General features: G+C 35.7%; 2 protein-coding genes across 8 annotated transcripts; both read right to left on the bottom strand.

The window, feature by feature from the left end:
• Nucleotides 1-1,788: 1,788 nt before the first annotated feature.
• Nucleotides 1,789-3,527, bottom strand: LOC136415705 (SPRY domain-containing protein 7). Its single transcript, XM_066400436.1, has 4 exons — nucleotides 3,384-3,527; nucleotides 3,161-3,331; nucleotides 2,713-2,949; nucleotides 1,789-2,339 (listed from the first exon to the last, which is right to left on the bottom strand). Exons 1-4 carry the CDS (start codon nucleotides 3,499-3,501, stop codon nucleotides 2,242-2,244), a joined length of 624 nt encoding a protein of 207 aa, XP_066256533.1. The 5' UTR covers nucleotides 3,502-3,527; the 3' UTR covers nucleotides 1,789-2,241.
• Nucleotides 3,528-3,902: 375 nt separating this feature from the next.
• Zmynd8 (Zinc finger MYND-type containing 8) lies at nucleotides 3,903-19,156 on the bottom strand. Of its 7 annotated transcripts, XM_066400246.1 has the most exons (23): nucleotides 17,662-19,155; nucleotides 17,136-17,308; nucleotides 16,993-17,077; nucleotides 16,757-16,937; nucleotides 16,615-16,665; nucleotides 15,188-15,358; nucleotides 14,898-15,070; nucleotides 14,548-14,842; nucleotides 14,315-14,494; nucleotides 13,387-14,214; nucleotides 12,970-13,298; nucleotides 12,688-12,856; nucleotides 12,254-12,624; nucleotides 11,508-11,673; nucleotides 11,187-11,372; nucleotides 10,765-10,943; nucleotides 10,314-10,611; nucleotides 9,920-10,125; nucleotides 9,743-9,865; nucleotides 9,130-9,407; nucleotides 8,860-9,076; nucleotides 5,519-5,593; nucleotides 3,903-4,903 (listed from the first exon to the last, which is right to left on the bottom strand). In XM_066400246.1, the coding sequence occupies exons 1-23, from the start codon at nucleotides 18,295-18,297 to the stop codon at nucleotides 4,652-4,654; spliced, it is 5,622 nt and encodes a 1,873-aa protein (XP_066256343.1). In that variant the 5' UTR covers nucleotides 18,298-19,155; the 3' UTR covers nucleotides 3,903-4,651. The 7 variants fall into 7 exon arrangements, with proteins under 7 accessions (XP_066256343.1, XP_066256310.1, XP_066256327.1 ...); XM_066400213.1 differs by having other exon boundaries at nucleotides 12,254-12,856; XM_066400230.1 differs by having other exon boundaries at nucleotides 12,272-12,856.
• Nucleotides 19,157-20,148: the final 992 nt, after the last annotated feature.

Below are 20,148 nucleotides of genomic sequence, written 5' to 3'. Positions count from 1 at the left end.
AAATATACATAGTTATAATACATAACATATTTATATTATCATTTTTCTTATATCTACTTGCATCGATTTTAATTGTGAAAAAATAAATGCCTTTATACTACAAACTAAATATTGTTCGGCTTGAGAGCAATAATGCATCAATTAATACTGGCTAAACAAATAATTACAAACATCGTTCATTGGCTCTACATGCTGCATGTGTTGAAATTCTATTTTTCAACTTGCAATTATTCTAGGGAATTTAGAGATTCATGAAATGTGCTATTGGCTTTAATGCCTAGAAAAAAGTATCTGTTTCTTAGATTATTTTAACCAAAGAACGCCAACTTACGTAAATTTAACGTACTTTTTTTTTAAGATGGCCCCTGGCTGTGTTCTATAATATGACAAACATAACTACAATGAATAGCATGGAAAATGGATAAATTGCAGCCTGCGGGATTATTATACGTTATAGAACACTATAGTATGTCTGTGAGTGTAAAATTTCTTTTTTTTCTTTTCATATATTATACAGGGTGTCCCAGATAAGGATGAACAGCATGGGGATCTCGGAAACGGTAATAGATACAAAATGGTTTAAATTGGGAAAAAGTTAGGCAATTTAAAGCAAATTAATAATCTGTTTTTATATCGACGAAATTCCGAATGGTTACGAAGATATCCGGAAAAAAACGAATTTGGCGGTTTTCGTTTTTTGCAAATAACTCTTATACGGTTATAGTTAGAGGAATAAAAGTTTTACATTATTAAAGCACTTTTTTGAGAACTGTTTAGCAGTGTTGCCAGTTTTCTTGTTACATCCTTACTTTCGGAGAAAAATGAGTAAACTTTTGATTTTCATATGGGCGTGATATCAATTATTTATATTTTCAAAATCGTCATAAAATTCCCTTTTCAGCCATGCATTACATTTAATATTTTTCTCAGAAACTCTATGAGTTATAGCCATTAAAGCATTTTTTGATAAGTAGGCCATGATTTTGACTTATAGTAATGGTGCACATTAAATAAATGAATGCTGTGGAAACGTCAACATTTGATTCGATCCAAGTTTAGCCGCATTGTTGTTATTAAATACATAATTTGAAACAATTATTTTTTTAATTTTAGGGTGATACCAGTAATATATTTATACTTTTAAATAATGTTGACGTTTCCACAGCATTCATTTATTTAATGTGCACCATTACTATAAGTCAAAATCATGGCCTACTTATCAAAAAATGCTTTAATGGCTATAACTCATAGAGTTTCTGAGAAAAATATTAAATGTAATGCATGGCTGAAAAGGGAATTTTATGACGATTTTGAAAATATAAATAATTGATATCACGCCCATATGAAAATCAAAAGTTTACTCATTTTTCTCCGAAAGTAAGGATGTAACAAGAAAACTGGCAACACTGCTAAACAGTTCTCAAAAAAGTGCTTTAATAATGTAAAACTTTTATTCCTCTAACTATAACCGTATAAGAGTTATTTGCAAAAAACGAAAACCGCCAAATTCGTTTTTTTCCGGATATCTTCGTAACCATTCGGAATTTCGTCGATATAAAAACAGATTATTAATTTGCTTTAAATTGCCCAACTTTTTCCCAATTTAAACCATTTTGTATCTATTACCGTTTCCAAGATCCCCATGCTGTTCATCCTTATCTGGGACACCCTGTATATGACTATAACCCTATACAACAAATGTTTTAGGCTATTTGTATTTTGAATGTATTAATTAAAACATTTAAAAGCATTTATAAATAGATATTTTTGTCTTATTAGGTTGCTTGTTATTAACAAATGAAATGTAACAAAAACATTAATACTTACCCTTTTCTTGACATAGACATGGAATAAAATAATGTTGGCATTCTAGGGTTGAGCAGCTAAAACACAATTTAAATTAAATCAACAAACACACAATGTAGATACCAAAAACTATGTGTTCTGATTAAAATAGAGCCAAAAATCATCTAGAGACAGAATTCTCTAACAAAAGTAGATAAGGAAAATTGTACCTTCACTTCACGCTGCTAAGATTAATAAATAAATAAAATTAGTCTTTACACATCATTCAGCACTATTTTCATACAATATGATTTTTCACCTATAAGAAAGTGCCTATTTTTCTGTTATATGTATACATAGGTAAACCAGTCTGATAATAAATTAAGTAACAACATGTGAAGAAATATGACTTTAGTATGTCAATTTGTTGTTGTTGTTGTGCCTCATGGCATTCTTTTAAAGTAATGACTGTTCTAGCATAATTTTGTCAAACCCTGAAGGTGGAGAGAAGTTAAAATGTTCTAATATAATGTCTAATATGGCCCCATCGTCAACTGAAAATAATTCACTTATTAAAAATACAACAAAAAAAATTTGCAAGCTAACTCATCTTTTTGTCCAGAAGAAGACTGTCGCAACTAAAAAAATTTCAAAAAATGTGATTCTCACAATTTGTTTCAACTCAGGTTGTTCAAACTATTTTTTTAATGAAATTAGCAGCACAAGTTTAGTGTAATTGGTGTTAATTAAAGGTTCAGACTTTTCCAGCCACAAATAAAATTTTTCCATTCAAAGTTTTCTAGAAAAAACATTGTTTTTTACTCTTACAGAAAGTGTCTTTTCACCTTTGTTTTCAATCTTTTTAAGTTGTGATGGTTTTCCTCCAGATAAATGATGAGGTATTCAATTACTAGACCAGTTACTTACCATATAAGACTGGATAAGAGGTTCCTTTAATATTTGTTATTGAATAGTCTAATTCATTACCATTAACAAAGAATTTTAATTGTATATGATCAAATGCTACTCCTATAATGTCACCCTCCTGTAGACTTCTAAGACTCTCATTTGAGTCACAGGGTAGCACCAATTTATGGAGTTCATGCTTATTATGTCTAAAGAGGTGGTCACTGCATAACGCCCATGAAAATTCATCCATTCCTCCTTAAAAAAATTAGTTCCAAATTATATAAAGGTTAACTTATTAATTGTCACATGAATTTTATTACATAGATATTTAAGATTTTCTACTGCAAAATACCAATGCAAGAATAACCAAAGAAGGGAATTTGATTTTTCTCAGTACCTTTATTTCATAACTAATTGAAACATCCACTGTGGATGTATCATTAGCCCTCTGTTTTCCGCCACTTACCTACAGTCAAACTTAGGTCAGTTTGTCTCGTTGCAAGTCCTATCGACCAAGTTCCGCCTTGCTGAACTTTAACTTCAAAGTACGATTTGGACTGAACTAAGGGGGCATTCCCTAATACCGCCCCAGCACCACAAACTCTTTGTCCTCCTTTTACAACTACCACTTCGTATCCTGTAAACACAAACATAAACGAAAGGTTTTCAAAGGTTTGGTCATTTGTTACCCATAAAAGATGTGTCCAACTGGATGGGGTTGGGTTTGGGAACCTGCTGGGTGGGCTGATTAAGCCTAAATCCATTTAAACAGCCTTTTAAACAACAAAATACGGAGAGAGAGGACATTTCTTTAAAAATAATTTTTGGGAATCAACATAACCAAAAAATAATATGTAATTTTGATGCTGTCAAATGTCTTTTAGGGACGGGCGAACATTTTTTACTAATGGTGAGTAGGAATGTGAATGTAGATTATGTAAACTATATTTTCATATGTGTTTAAAAAAGTAATTAAAGTGAAACGCAAACAGTTTGAGCAACTTCTTCTTGCTTAAAAATTCAAATCAGCCCGCGATATGATCAAAATCATATTTTTCAAAAAATATTATTCGGATATGTAACGCCCTTTGCTCTCTGAAGCATGGATTTTATATGTTCATAGCGGTAAGGGTCTTAATGGTTTAATCTAAATTCAGTAAAACTTAGTGAATGTAACTGAAAGGGAATTAGAAAATATACACTTAGTATTATACTTCCAAATATGTATTCCTTAATGTAAGAAACGAAGGCAAATTGCAATTTGATAGAGACAGCAACAGGTAATCACCTTTACCAAAAACCTATTTGAACCGGACTTCTAAATTATAATGACCTCAAATGGGCACTGTCGTGCACCAATTCTATAGGAACACTTGAGATCTCGATTGGACAAAAATTTCATTCTCACCCTCACACGTTATTCCTATAGAATCAAGGCCCAGAAAGCAAAATCGGCGAAGAATACTTATGTTTTAGGTACTATGGGTATCTGGCTACAAACAAGTTTGTAATATTTATGGCTAATTATACTGGAACATTTACATTTATTCAGGGTGTGCCTAACAAATTAGAACAGCTGAAGTAAAAATAAAAATATCAAAGATTATAATAACTACTTATATACAACTCTTCTTAACATTAGCTGGTAATCTAATAGCAGCAACTATACACATCGATTATCACTAAGTCTTGTATTAGTCGTATTGATGTAAAATCAACGGCAGATCACTTGTATAAACAACATTTCTCCATTATCTTAATAAATTCAATTTTTCACTCGCATTGCATGACCTTATTGTGGTTCGCAGGTTGGTGCGGCTTATCACTGCGCTCGAGCACATTACACAACAACGTGCAAATCACTGCAGGTCTTCATTCGAATTAACGCCATTGAAACTGATTGTGCAGGACGAAAAGAAATCACATAAAAATTATACATGCATGATACATGTTAGTTCTACTCAGAATCATCATCCAATGCAGTCGTAACAGGCATACTATGCCCGATCAGTCTCACTGCAGGTTTGGGTTTTTGCGGTTGCTGATTAGCAATACTGGAGCTGGTACTGGAAATATTCGCTGAGGGAACAGTAATTACGTTTGGTTTGATGGTCAGGGTGGGGCCTGCTCTTAGTACGGTGGTGCTGGGTACCAGTTGGTAGTTTCCTGGCGTGGTTTCCATCATGGTCAACAGGCTACCGGTCGTAGTCTGAGGAAGCATGTTTTTAAGTGTTTGTTTTTTAATGATATTTAGCATGGCTATGATGGCGGAAGGAAAAGCCTTCCTTCCAATGATTCAATTGGCAAGCAATGACTACAACAAACATAAGTTAGGGATTGAGCTCCAAAGAATTGATACCACTTAATAATGAAGAAACCTCATGGTACACATGTCAATCCTTACTAGTAAGAAAGCAAAATCAATAAGTAAAACGATTTTTGTATCAATTTTATTGAAATTTCAGCTATTTCTGTGATGCTCAGATGTATTGAAAACTCATGGAATGATCTTGTTACTTCAAACTTCCTATTAAAACAGATTCAGGTCAACAACACACTTTCACTACCATTGGAACTAAATACTCCTAACACTACCAACTACCAATACTTCTACCACTACCCTCGACCTGAAATCGTGCTCGAATAAGAATGCGTTTGTAACGTCGACTTTAGCTCTTGAAAATGCACTGCAAAAATGTGAGAAATATCTAAATTCAAAATCTCTTCTGTGGTTTAAGGAAATTCTTCAAGCTTGTTAACGTAAAGGAAATGAGTAGGGTTTCTAATAGATACTTCATGCGCTATTAAAGAATGTTAAACCTACCTGCACCCTCATTGCTTTGGAGCCAGACAACCCACGATTCATAAACACTTTTTGAACGGGTTTCGAAAATACTCTCTGCAAATAAAAATACCTCAATAAAAACTACTAAACAGAAATAATTGTTTATTTTTTTTTAATTCTAGGAGATACAAAATCTTCTTACAGCTACATAACCAACCAAATAAAGAACTACATAACTGGACATTAAATAGTTACACTATCTAATTATGTTAAGTACCTATCTTAAAGGACCGAGAATCCGATAAGTCGTAATTTGGATCAGCAAGTATTGCGATTTTTAATTCGATTCAGTTTAAAAACTTCAAGCAACTTGGAAAAAACGATTTACCATTTGTGGTAGGCATTTATGTGGGCATTACGGTATCGCCATGCAGTTAACGTTTATAGTATTTTTAATATCAGTTGAAAACCTCGCTAGTAGAACGATAAAAAAAGCAGAAAAAACCACAATATCTCTTGCAAAGGTACGAGTCATAGACCGAACGACCTCCAAACATTCAAATAACTTTACACCCTTTTTTGTGAGTGTACAGCTCATCGGTCTAACCATGGAAACGATACGCGGAACGAAATAACATGCAATGTGTATAAAATTTCCGATATCAGTCGAAAACTTCGCTTATAGAAGGAATGTTCAAAAACATCACGATGCAAAATGAGACCATAACAGCTAAGCTTCCTGTAATATCTGGTGACGGGGCCCTGTAACATTTCGGGTGCCTGAGCCAGCGGACCAAAATGAATATTGCCCCGGCCTGTGTTGCGTAACAATAAATATTTAAAATGTACCGTCAAGCAGCACGGAGACCGGTACTCGCAGGTATAAACAAACTGAAATCAGTGGCGCCGACGAAGGCCACTTAAAATCGAATATTTCTTGTCCCTTTGTGGTGTTATATAATTAAATTAAGTAATTCTTATTTTTATATGTACAAATAAAATACCTGAGATAACCAGTTTTTTGGAGGCCGATTAAAGACCATTTAGAAAATAAAGTAAATGTGAGTCCTGCAGAGGCTAGTAATGTCCATGTCAATATATGTGCAGTGTCAACGTCTCGTTTTGAATATTTATGACTAAGAACAAGCGTAATTCAGTTAAAAGTATCGTACCAAAATTGAGCGACATGAATATAATATCATTGTCGATGATCTTCGGGTTGTTAAGGAAGAAAATGTTATAGACCCCATAACATTGAAAGGAAAAGGACTTATAGAAAATTTAAACAAATCGACGATGGTGAGAGAGAGAGATTATTCGAAGAACTGTCTATAATTTTTATAAAGAAAATATGGTAGCTATACTAAAAATGGTTCCACGAAAGCTAAAAGATTACTCAAATTATAATTATAATTGCTTGGCAACGTTGCGAGCCATTATTATGGACTGTGGCTTTAAATATGAAAAAATTGATAATAGAATAGTGGTAATGGAGTCACAACGAATAGTTGGTTTGCGGGGAGAACATTTACGTAAAATTAGGGAGTATTGATGATTAGGAAAATGTATAGTTTATTTAGATGAAACATCGTTCGATACTTATGACGTGATTAAATATGATTGGGTAGTAAATTAAAAAAATTGCAGTTTAGGTGCTCGTATAAGGTATGTTCGAGAGGCAAATGAACTAATATCCTGCATGCTAGCAATGAAAATGTATTTGTGCCAAATAATTTGTCCGCTAAAAATATAAGCCAATCCTCTGCTCATTACCATGAAGACTGACTGCTTAACTATTCGAAAAATGGATCATCGAGCAACTATTAATAAAGATCCCCCCCTAACTCAGTTATTGTAATGGACAACGCCCCGTATCATTCCCGTTTGCTAGTCAAAGCCCCTAATAATAGCACAAAAAAAACGGGACGTAATCAATATTATAAGGGACAAAAATATACATATTCCAGGAAAAAACACAACAAAAAAAAAGAGTATATAATTAACAAACTATGTCGCGCTCAAGGACATACAATTTTGCGATTACTGCCCTATTATTGTATTTTTAATCCAATCGAAATAATTTGAGAGACAACGTAGCGTGAAAACTGTGTAGTTAATGTTATACAAAAAGAAAACGAGTATTCTGTGTCACTTCTTGTTGCCTCACTAATTATTCAACCGAGCATCGATCGTGACTCCATGATGATGAGAATGATGAAACCTTTATTTAAATATAATTAAAAAATAATATAAACCGAAACTTATTTGTTATAATAATTCAGAAGATATAGTTTTTGTGACACCTATGTCCTAAATTTCTTTAATGTATATCGGTAACGGGTTCTTTCGCAGTTTTAACTGATAATAAAAATACTATACTTAAACTAATTAAAATTTAAGAGGAAGTTTTGTTTGAATTCGATTTTGGGCAAGGGACATCAAGGGCATCAGTCGAATATGTATTGGACCGAACACTATTTGACCATTTTACAGGGTGTAGCATATTATCATAGAGATATTTCGAGGAACGAGAGTACTCTAAAAAAAAAGTGAAACTTTGCCACACTGTATATCAAAAATGGTGCGTTTTTAACCACGAACGTATTAGCATCTTTTTATTATTTTACAAAGTACTATTGCCCCCTGAAATATTTCCCTGATGACATGTTATACCCTCTATAGAGTGCCAAATAACTAATCGCCATCTAATTCACTTTTCTTCCCCGATATTAAAAAATAAAAATGGAGCGCTAACCTGGATATCTTTTAAGAATTTGATCGAAAGCGATTGCATGGTTGCTCCCAATGAAATAATCGTCTTTAGAGGCAATAGCAGAACTTGATCTTAGTGGCGGGTGCTCATATACGGCAGACCATGAGCCTCGAATAGCGGGCAATAGGCAAAGAATTTATTTTTCAGAATGGTGATTGTGATTTGCCGATTACTCCCTATTCGAGGGATTAGTCAAATGTGGCACGTGTATACATGCCAATATTTATTTTTCTATAAATTCAATCGCTGGTTCTTCTAAATTATGCCCTTTTTAGAATAAAGCGAATTTCCAATACTAGTTTAACAATAAACACAATAGGTTTACTCTTGATTCGATATAATTTCTGCGCAAGCCCAAACCTAGGTAAACCCAAGAGCTCTCGAAATAAGCTTTAATCTGCAAATGCTTACGGTACAGAAATACCGTAATGATTGACTTAACGGTTCTTAAAGTTGAATGCACCATCTCATGAACTCCCGCTCCCAGATTTATAATTTTACTCACACTATTCAACTGGTTTTCCCAAAAAAACTGAGGTAACTTAAAGAATGTGTACGTTAAAATCTAATGTCTCTTTGAGCCATAACGCAAAAGGTAATAACTCACCCCGAGACCGGCCTTGGCGGGCGGGTTCGTAGGCCTGAGAATAATCTGCTGGCTGCCCGGCCTGATTGCGGGTGACGGAGTAATTTGACCTGTTGGATTCACACTTTGGGCGCACTTCCCCATATGGGTGGACCAGTGCTTCTGTTGACAGGGGTAGTCGCAGTAACTGGTATTCCAACAACAATAAAACTGAGCTTCTTTGGAGCAGTTTGCGCACCTAAAAAACGTTGTTGAGTCTGCAAATTCCAATTACTGAAAGGAACTTATCACCATTGCTTCGACTTGGCTTCCTCCACCTTCTTGATGGTTTCGGCCTCGCAGGCGGTTCGAGTCTCTTCAACAATTCGTTCCCTGTCTTCCAAAATAGTTCGCTGGACGTCTTTTAACGCAGTAGTTAGGTTTCTCTCTATTTCCGAAATTTCTATACTATGCTTATATTTCAGGCTTTCAATCTCTAGCTTGAGATTCACAATGGTAGCGTCGGGGTTGTCCGCTTTACTCAAGTCTTCAAAAGTCTCTATCAGCATTCCTCGGAAGTAATCCCCTAACTGCAAACAGTTCAATTATCAATTCAAATTAAAAGGATCAATAGACAAAATTGTTTAGAAGATAGTTTCCACGGAAATAATGAAGCAAATGTACAGGATTAGCCTCCATGGGAACTATCTTGTACAATGCAACCATTTTAACTTATCACCATTTTAAATGCCTGCAGTTTATATGTTTTAACGCTTCGTTATTGAAATCCACGGTAATAAATTCCAATTTTTTACTTGTGGTTGCTTATAGTTCTTACTATTTTAGAAATATTTCAGTAAATAATTAAAGTACCGTAGCACCTTTTACGGTACTTCAATATTTTGGCCCTTCAATTGACACCCACCCTATGCGCAATGGAATTAATCTTCGCTGCCACTGGGCCTGCAGCACTGGGGACACCTTCGCTGAACTGTTGGCTTAATACTCCTGGAGGTCGAGGCTTTAGCCTCGGTAGAGGCTTCAGTATCTAATAAGGTCGATGTTCAATGAATTAAATACCTGTATATTTTTGCAAACTTACAACATCGCTAATTATCTTAGAAATATTCGTATCTGGCACTAAACCGTTTAGCACCGTGAAATCTTCATCGCCATCGGCAATTACAATTGGTTCCACGACGGGTAAGGCGGTTATTGTTGGCAAAGCGGTTTCTGATGCTGGATCGCCTGCTGCTTCAGGAGGTTTCTCGGTGTTGGTTGGTTTAGCAGAGGTGACTGACGATGATACTAAAAATAAAGCGTTTTTTTGGTGGAAAGAAAACTCATCGTAACAAATTTACAAGAAGTTGAATGTAAGAATTTCGTGAATGAGCCGAATATATCGTTAACGAATTTTACGTACTTTTCCTATGAAGAGGATAAGTTATCACAGCCGGTATTAAACATTTTTCAGTTATATTATGGAAATCACTTACCACTGGCTGTCCACTCAGAACTCGAATTAACCAAGTTAATTGTAGGTGTTTCCGCCATCAATCCATTAATCAGCCTCTTTGTATTTCCATCAGCCTTACTAATTTGTGGGTTTGGTAATGTTATTGATGAAGGTGTGGCACCAAATTCTCCTTGAGGTATATAATTTTGAGAAGTAGCCAAGTTTACTGGATTTATGCCTTTTTCATCTTGAGAAAGGCCTGGATGCCACAATTGCGCTTGGGTCGTAATGTGCCGCACCGCTTGGCCAGTGGCGGTGGCAGAAACCAAACAAGGGGTCTAAAAATTGATGGTGAGTTACTGTTTGTATAGTGAGATCAAAGAAATGAAAGCCTAATTTGGGACGAAGCATCCAGTATCGATTGCAATGAAACAATTAACTTAACAATACATACATCAAACTTCTTCCCAAATGCGCTACTAGAATCTTACCACAGACATCACTTGATTGGCGAGACTAGCTAGTGGAGCTGTATAGCTTAAAGTTTGGTTTGGTGGCAGAAAAACAAGATTATCTTGTTGCGGCGGTTGTAAAATAAAGTACCCGTTGGTAGGTCTCACTTGATCGATTTGCTGCAACGGTGAGATTATGGGCTTGGCTGTGGCTACCGCTAAAAAAATTTGCTTTTAAATTTCATAAACACGCATTTTACGTTAATATCACAAATATCAGGAAGAAACTGAGAAAATAAAAATTCGTTTTTATTCACAACTTGTTTCAATAGGAAATCTTTAATTATTCTCATGCAATGAAATTGCTCAAGGAGAACTTTAATCTGAGATGCAACAAAATGGACAATAAAAAAACACTTTTTATTTCCCAATGGCTGCATTCAATAATAAAATAAACCTACCAGCAGGCGGTCTGGATGCCACTCGTGCAGGAGATTCAACACTTGAAGGTTTTGATACACTGGGCTGAGGGTGTATGCTTGGTCTTACAACTTTAGAATAGTTCGGTTGCGGAAACGATTTCCGCGCCTTTTGTTTGCTTGGTGGAGTTGGAATCATCGAGGTATTAATTTCAGGGACAGTTGTGGCTACAAAAAAAAAACAAATCTTACACATTTTTACTCTAAAAATTGAAATTTGGAAAATAGTATATTATTAAAGTTAACGCCATATTAACAATTCAATCCTAAACAATTATAATATGAATTTTTAGAGGTACTTACCTATTTTTGCAAAAGATCTAACATAAATTTCACAGCCGTCAGATTTCGAGCCGTTAGCAGTACTAGTGGGTTTTTTCTTATTCAAATGACACGAGCGGTCCTCTTCACGAACCGCACTGTAATTTATAGCGACGTCGTCAATGATCTTCGTCATATTATCCACCACCTGGAAGTGAAATTTCAGCTTTTTCCTTACAAATGTCAACATATTGTTGTTTTCATTGTGGTCGAACAACATAGGCAAAGTTAATGCATCAAACATGAAGATTACATTGCCATAGTGATCGACCCCGTACTAATGAAGCGAACATATAATGCGCACAATTTTTTTTAGATTAACCTACCATCGCATTAAAGAGTTGTACTCATAGTGTCAACAAATTCAGTAAATGAAACACTGTAGCAGTACTTTAGCATCGATTGAGTTGTGAAGACCTGGGTGGCAATTTAATGGCCTCATATTGCATATGTATACACATTTAAAAATGTGTTCAACTTATGCCCCGGACACATCCCTACAATGTTTCCATTAAATTACTATGACAACTCTTTAATATGATTACAACTGAACACTCTTTTGGACAATGGATAGTTTTTTGAAAAGTAACCTATCATGTTATAAAGGAAAGTAAAAGAAATTACCACATATGGCCTATTCTTCAAAATCGCCAGTGTTAATAACAAAAAAGCACCCATGAATGCTGACGCCACACCAACTACTTATCCCTTATCGAAAACATACTTACTTGTGACTCGTTACTTACTCTAAACCTCTCTCTTTTCTCTTCGGTTTTAGAGCGGGTGCGAATTTCATGTGTCTTGGGTTTCTGGACGCCTGCTTCGCCCTTTTCTTGGATATTTAAGGCAGACAAGTACTTTTTCTTCGCTTCCATATCTTGGAGACCGCTACTGCCTGCTTCGATTTCAGCCTCAGGCTCACTTTTTATTTCATCCGTTGCTATCTCGTGCACAGAACTCCTAGCAGATCCAGCAGGCGAATTTTGTGCTGATTTCGTAATCCTTTTGGCTTGTAATGAAGTTTCCAGTATTGATGATTTGTTTTTTCCTTTGCTTTCCTGGTTATTGTCGGTTTTGTTCATAATGCTTTCGATGGAGACTAATTTAACGATTTTATTTTGAGTTTCGTCGCCACGCTCCTCACAATCAGCGCTTTTCTTACGTTTGGTACCCCTTTTTGTGTCATCGTTTTCTGCGCTGCTTCGACGCGATTGGTTGCATTCTTTGGAATGGGTTTTGTGGCTTCCAGATTTTATCACCGGTTTCGGCAGAGATTCATTGAGAGATGAATGAATTATGTTAATGATACTCTCCTGAAATAAATGTTTACTCTAAATTGAAAAAATGTGTTAGTATTCTATATATTAGACATAAACACAACAAATTACTTTTGACAACAGCACAACCTAGGTAATTACCAAGTTCAAATATGATGTTCTCCTACCTTGTCAATGTTAAATCGAACATCTTCATTCTCTACTACTTCATCATGGTCTTTACTTTTTGACTTTTGTGATTCTGTTGGATTTTCATGAAAGTTAGGCAACTTCTTTTTTTCAGTTTGCTCTTTGGAAATTTTGGGCTTGTCTGGACTGCTTTGAAGCTTCTTTTCTGAAGCCCATTCCGCACCATTGTTTGAAGGAACATTGTCATTTTCCTTCATAGATTGGAGTAAGATTTTAATGGATGGTTCTTCAGCATATGGCGACTGGGTATTAGTTTCAATTTGCTCTTGATCATTAGATTGAAATTTGGAGATAATTATTCCAGTTGCTGAAAACATATTTACTTAAAACTGACAGGATTTCTTAATAAATATATTATATAACTATACACATTAGACAGAAAATATGCCACTTACCTGATTCCTTCGGTTGCCGATCTGCAACTACTTGAGCTTTAGACATAACAACTTCTTCATCATTTTGATGTTCTTCACTCATATCTTTAGTCTCCTCGCTGTCTTCCTTTCCGATTTGGTCTAATCTCTCCTCTGATCTCACAGCCTTGATGACAATTTTGGTCCTATCGGATTTCTGAGACACGTCCCTTACGGTCCAATTTACGCACTCTGTATTTTTACTTTTATCGTCATTTTTAGAACTAGAAGCAACAGACTTAGTTGGACTATCTCCAATCTTTGCAGCAACATACTTGTTCCCTTCTGGGACTGAGTCAAGATGTTGTTCATCTGAAGGTGATTTAGTTTCAAAAATTTCATTAGATGCACAATTTTCAACTTCATTTGTGTCAAGTGCATTAAAATTTCTCTTCACCCGCTCCACATTATCAAGCTTGGAGCTCTCTTCAGTGGAGGTAGAACATTCCCCGTCAGATAACCGCTTTATTAGCGTGTCAGTCATTTTCAACTTCCTAGCGGGGGAAATAGTGAACTCCACATTGTCCACATCAACTTGCACCGGCTTTTTCTTAAACTCTACACTAAAATCACTGGAACACTCGCTGTTGCTGGACGATATATTTTCTATACAGCTGACAGTTCCTTTCTCATCATTTCCCAAGCTTATTTCTACATTTTCGGCTATGTCCAATCGACTGATTTTATCAGAAATCCTTGTGCACTCGGTATCGCTGTTTCGGCGGAAGGACATCAATGCTGGATCTTCTACTGATGAGTTGTTGCTGGATGGTTCCGGTAGAGATTTGTTACTGCCCGATTTACTGTCATCTGCAAATAATATTTAAGAAATTATTCCCACTTATCAAAAATGTGTGAGATTAGAACTTCAGCAATATTAGAAAAGTTTGTTACTTGTTATGTTACTTACCATTAACAACCGGTCTGGTTAAAAGAACTTCTTCAGTTCCGCTGGTGTCTGGTTCAACATTTGCAGGCACTTGAGTGTCGTATTCGTCGACCTCAAGGTTGTCGTTTCTATTCTCAGGCAAGTGCAACAGAGTTTTTCGAAATTCGGTGTCAATTTCCGGCACAGACTCATCGTCTGTACCTAAAATTAATTGTTATAGTTACTAAATCTCTCATATTCTTGCTTTTTCTTACCATATCCCTCCATGGGATCATCATCTTTTTCACTGGTTTGTTGCTCCTCCAAAGTGCTTTTAAATGATTCGTCTGAAATTGCGTCTTTTAATTTTATCTCTTGACACTCCTTTGATTCCCCTTGTTCTTTATCTAGACTCTGCCTTTTCAAAGATTTACTTTTACTGGAACTATACTGAGGCAGGAAGATTTGCAGCTGTTTTACTTCATTGTCGGGGTCAATTGCTGTTTTGAACGGCGGATAATTGAATTCACCGTAAATTTTTTTTAGGTTATCGACGTGAACTTCCAATTCCTGGAGAATGAAAATATGTAAGAATGTGATCGCATTATTTGGAATCCTCCTTTACCTCTACACATTGCTCAATGTCAGCTCTTTTAACGCGGAATAAGTTCGGGTCTTTAGGCGAATACAGAAAACATTCCTTTTCTGGAACCCACGCTCTGTCATGAGCTCCGAAAAACCTAACATCCACTACTCCGTCTTTGCACTTCATTGCTTTTCCTGGCCAAAATGGAAAACCTAAAAATTCAGAGGTATTAAAAAATATTATTCATTATCCCTAAATACACTTGCAATTATCATTTAGTGTAAAGTATTCCCTTAACTTAAAATAACAATCTTGTTGACAATTCCTACCTCGCAATTTTGCCCATACTAGCAGATGCGGTTTCGGACACACTTCTACGAACCACGTCTTCTTCTTAGTATTGGCATTCAAGTAACAGCTTGGACAATTTTCTATCTCAGACATTTCTTGCTTGCATATTTTTATTATTAATTTGGCGGCAGTTGTTAGCTTAGATTGATCTAAAACAGGTCCACATGCAATTAAAACTGACAAATCCTTGAATAAAGCACATTTAAAACCAATGACACACACTGGACAGAGCAATATAATTTATAAATTGGTTGAATAGTAGAATTATTAGTCTACAAACGTGCATTTTTGGAATATACGATATACAGGGTGTTCCAGAATCTGTAGACAATATGTCTAACTCGTATACATGGTTTCCCAGAATATATTAATAGCAATTTATGTCACAAGTTGAGTAGATGATTTGTTACAGTACCGACGAGACGACATCAAGGGTCGAGTCTGGAAAATATCATTGAGCACTGTAACAATATTTAATGGAAGTATATCATATGTTATTTTATTTTAATATGAGTTTTCAAGTCAAAACAAATAGTGTTTTGACACTGTAGAGGAAACAATTCTGTATTTATCTAAAGCTGTCAGTGTTAAATGTATATGCTACTTATTGTATAAATATTCGACTATTTACATGCAAAAAAGTGGATATTGCAATGTTGCAAATAATCAAGAATTTAAAGAATTTACTTTTCCCATGCAAGGCTAACCATTTTCATTGAAAAAATGAGTCCAAAAGAACGATTTTACTGCATTTACTACACATAAAACTAATTTTGAATACAATTTCCATTTAGTTATAATATGGTACCTAATTTGGACTAATAACTGTCATTAAAATCAAAAACCTCTCAATATCCATTTAATATACCATCAACTGCTTGTTAACCGTTTGTCTAGAAATATATTAAACGGGAATTAGACTGAAAATTTCTTCATAAATTAATTCACGAACATTTTTCAACAATACTTAACATTTTTTGCTGTTGGAAACCCCGAATTTACGGCAAAATAACCAGTCTCAAAGGGGTTTTACATAGGTAAATTAATCCATGAAGCGACTTCGCGAAGAAATTCACGAATAAATTATCAGTGTACTACCCGCTTAAAAACTATACCAGAGTGGGCAAATTTCGATGTTTAATGTTAGACTAACTGATATGTAGATTAGTCCTATCTCCAAAAATGTCATTGAGACATTGGTCTACTCATTCTTTTCTTTCTCGTATGGTTATCAAAATTTGCCCAATCTGTACCCGCTCTAAGAGCACAACTAATCTACATAGACTACAAAGCAAAAACTACACCCCACATCAATTAAATGGAAAAAGTATTCAAATATTATTAGAAGACATGCATAGCTAGCTCAAAACAGACTACTAGAGGCCAACTTAATGAAATTACGTACATCTTTTGCTGTACGTTCTCCCTGTTTCTGATTTTAATGACAATTCCAAGTCTAGGCAGCACATAAGACATTAAGAGAATTCATTGATGGCAATTGCAAGAAAGGCAAACTTAAAAAATATGAGAGACACATAGACACCTACATGAGTTGAACACGATGCTGTTATGTAAAATCCATTTGGCATCAGCTTCAAAAGCCTGTGTACTGCCGTACAAATTCTCCTTAATGTTTTTGTCCAGCTGTGTTAAATCCATTGGTTGAATGATGTACTTTTTATATTCAGGAAATTCATTATCGCTGACTTCGTTAATAAAGGGCTCAGACTGAAATGAAATAAGCGGTAACAAAAAAATGTGATAACTGGTAGTGAAGGCTTACCCCTTGACACTGTATCATCCGCTTAACTGCAAACTTCAGCAAGCTGCATAGGTGTTCCAAGGTCATTCCTTGCAAAGCAGGGGACCTTTGAATTATTATGTTAGATTCATTGAACTTGTTATCATATAATAATAGGTATTTACCTTGAATTGGTGCTCTCAGCTTTTAAAATGGCCACACATTCTGGACAAGGCCAGTGTTCCAGATCTGTAATGGTTTGTTTCAGACATTTCTGATGATAACTCCTGGGGCATGTTTCGCAGGCTATGTTTACATTGTCCTTGTGGCAGCGCCAACAAAACATATCTTTGTTTGGCTAAAATGACATACACATGTTAGAAAAAATGCTGGACAGCTTTGTATATGCAAGCACTCATTATACAAAGGAAATTGTAGTATTGTTCTACATTCATAAAGTACATTTTAGCTATATAAGATTACCCACAAAATTTTCAAGACTCACAAAGTGACATAGTATAATACAATAACTTTATTCAGAATGTAGCATTGGCCCTCCTTATATGAACTTATAGATATCTGGTTTTCTAAAGCTTATAAGAGATATAAGTACCATTTCCTATAGTTCGTGAATATTTGTAAACTAATATAGGAATTAAAAATTGATGATCTCTAGATGAATAACATATTAATCACAAAACTTGTCCTTACCTTAAACAGAATTACATCAGTTGATAGTGATTTGCGACTTTTCTTGACACCTTCCTCCAGACCACTATTGCTAGACACATCACCCTTCTTGCGCTTTGTGCCCTTGCCACTGGAACTTGTGCTAAGTGTATCATCATCCTGCATGGACTCTTTACTGCCATCTGCACTGGACAAATCCATCTCCAATTCACATTCTGCAGTAACTGGATACTGGATCCTTGAGGACTTGCCTCGACCTTCACCTCTGTATTTCTTTCTGAGGGGCTGAACTTTCCTCTTCCTGGATATGTTAGTATCTAACTTGGCTTCTTTGGAAAGGGCTAAGAGCAGCTTCAGCTCCCTCGATTGATTAGAAGCTTCTTCTTGATCTATTTTAGCAACGCCGTCCTGACTCTCAATTGTTTTGTCACTCTCCTCACAGTGCACTGAGAAGCTTTCAGGTCCAGTAACATCATTCTGGACCATTGAAGTGTCGGTGTCACTCACAGTGCTGGTGTCATTTGAGTTGGATCTATTTGGGTGTTGGTAAGTGGACTGGCCCTCAAGGGATGTGTTTAAAGCAGCTGAGGGCTCCTTTGGAGAATTAGGCGTATCGAAGGTTCCGCCATTCCGGTCCATGCCTTCTGGTTCTGACATTTTGCATGAGTCTTCAAGGTCCGTCAGGCAATTGTTTATGCGTTCGCGACGGCTTCGTTTGTTTTACAGGGTTGTACTTACGGTTAAAGGCGTGAAATCGCGACGGTTTTTACGCGAATGGTGTTAATGGAGTTTCTGAAGTATTATTCTAGAAATTAATATCAGCGCACAAGTAGACAATGGGCACTCTAGCGGCAAACTTGAAAAGTGACGGTTCGTAACCTAAAACTGTTCCTAGTCTAGACGCTGAGTGGGCGGAGCCTCGATGCTCGACGCTCATTGGTCAATACTTCCATGCTTGAATTTTTCTATACACGGACTACCTATTATTATGAACTGCCTAATCTCTCGCGTAGTCCCGTTAAGAAGACGGAAAATATAGCTTTTATCATTGCATGCTAAGCCAAGACAAGAAACAGTCCTTTTCTCCTTTAGAAATCTTAAGATTAAATCACCAGTATGCGACAGAGGGCGTTTTTTTTACTTCTGATCACAAGGCCAATACATGAAGCAGCATTGCCAGTTCCAGAGCATGTTGAGGCAAGATGATCGATTTGCATGTGTCTGCTAAAGCGCGTTGACCACAGCAAATCTCTGTATTCTTCCTTTAACAGGCGATGGCTCATAGGTTTCTAATCGTACTACTAAAACTAGCGTTGCCGTCAGAGGCATAACTACTTAACTCTAATAGCACTCGCACTATACAACACTACTTGCAAATAAAGTGAAGGTTACATGACACTTTCTGCAATGAGAGCTTGTTGCTCCACATGGCAACATTGCGTCGTCTTAGTGTTGTCCTTATTCACCCCGTTACGTTTTCTACTTGATTCGCTAGTTTGGTACGTCTCTGGTATGCTGCGTGTTGAGCTCAGTTTGTGACGTAGACGCAGGTATTGAAAGGCTGCAGTCATGCAAATAGAGTACGATGAAAATCGGCTATAGGCTTTTCTGTATAGGCAGCCACCTATACCCGGCTCAGTTAGATTTAATTTGAAGATTATATGGTATAATTTCGTATAGGGTGGTTTAGTTTAATGCCCTAACGCTTAGACTATTGGTCTCATTTTATTACTCATTGGCGTTAAACATGAGACAGTCTGATTGAACCAAAACTCGAAAACGATGATAAAGCTCTGAAACTATAAAAATAATGCGAAACAGATACAAATCGGTCAAATTGATCAAATTAAACATTGAATAGGTTGAAAAAACGTTCAGCATGGAGATCTGGACAATTTGGCGGAGATAACCCTTCTATTTATCAAGTTACTAAGGTTTGGCGAAAAAATAATCTAGAATTTCATGAGGCATTAAATACGTCGTGTTGATTCAAAAGTTGGGTTAAATAAAGAAACGAAATTGAAAGGAAAAGTCGAATACGTTCGTCAAGAAAATTTTACTTATGTTGTTTACTAAATGGGGAATAAATGTTACGTATGCAATGCTTTATGAAATTCTAAATTATCATTGGGTTTCCAAATGTACCAAAAAATCTCTTACTTTTAGGATAAATTTCTTTCTGAACGAAAGCAATCTATTTCACCAAATTGTCAGAAAACACCTTTCTCCGAAACTTACTTTTTCTTATTTAAAACGAATTTTTTGTTGCTTTAATTGCAAAAAACATCTGATTTTGATCAATTACCATCTAAAATAAGAACGAAGAGGTGTAAATAAAACAGTTTTGGTCATTGGCCAGTGAATGGCGTGCTTCTTCACTTAGAGTGTATGACGTGAAAGTGGAAACAGAAAAATTAAGAGTTTGAGGATTTTTTTTATTTCCACGAAATTGGCAAACTAAGGCTAAGGAAAAAATAAAAACTTTTTCGCAAAATTGCAGTTTTTTTT

This window comes from Euwallacea similis, chromosome 2 (assembly GCF_039881205.1).
Source record: "Euwallacea similis isolate ESF13 chromosome 2, ESF131.1, whole genome shotgun sequence".
In the NCBI taxonomy this organism is placed as follows: domain Eukaryota; kingdom Metazoa; phylum Arthropoda; class Insecta; order Coleoptera; family Curculionidae; genus Euwallacea; species Euwallacea similis.
This window is presented reverse-complemented; position numbering and strand designations above follow the sequence as displayed.

Bases quoted from the DNA above. Each gene is read 5' to 3' on its own strand.
- LOC136415705 (XM_066400436.1), bottom strand. From the start codon at position 3,501: ATGTCCTCTCTCTCCGTATTTTGTTGTTTAAAAGGCTGTTTAAATGGA. The intron at 3,332-3,383 runs GTAACAAATGAC...TTGTGTTTACAG, and splicing joins GTTGGACACATCTTTTATGG to GATACGAAGTGGTAGTTGTA. The intron at 2,340-2,712 runs GTAAGTAACTGG...AATTATTTTCAG, and splicing joins CTCTTATCCAGTCTTATATG to TTGACGATGGGGCCATATTA.
- Zmynd8 (XM_066400213.1), bottom strand. From the start codon at position 18,297: ATGTCAGAACCAGAAGGCATGGACCGGAATGGCGGAACCTTCGATACG. The intron at 11,373-11,507 runs GTAAGTACCTCT...TTTTTTTTGTAG, and splicing joins TAGATCTTTTGCAAAAATAG to CCACAACTGTCCCTGAAATT. The intron at 9,077-9,129 runs GTGATAAGTTCC...AACGTTTTTTAG, and splicing joins GAAGCCAAGTCGAAGCAATG to GTGCGCAAACTGCTCCAAAG.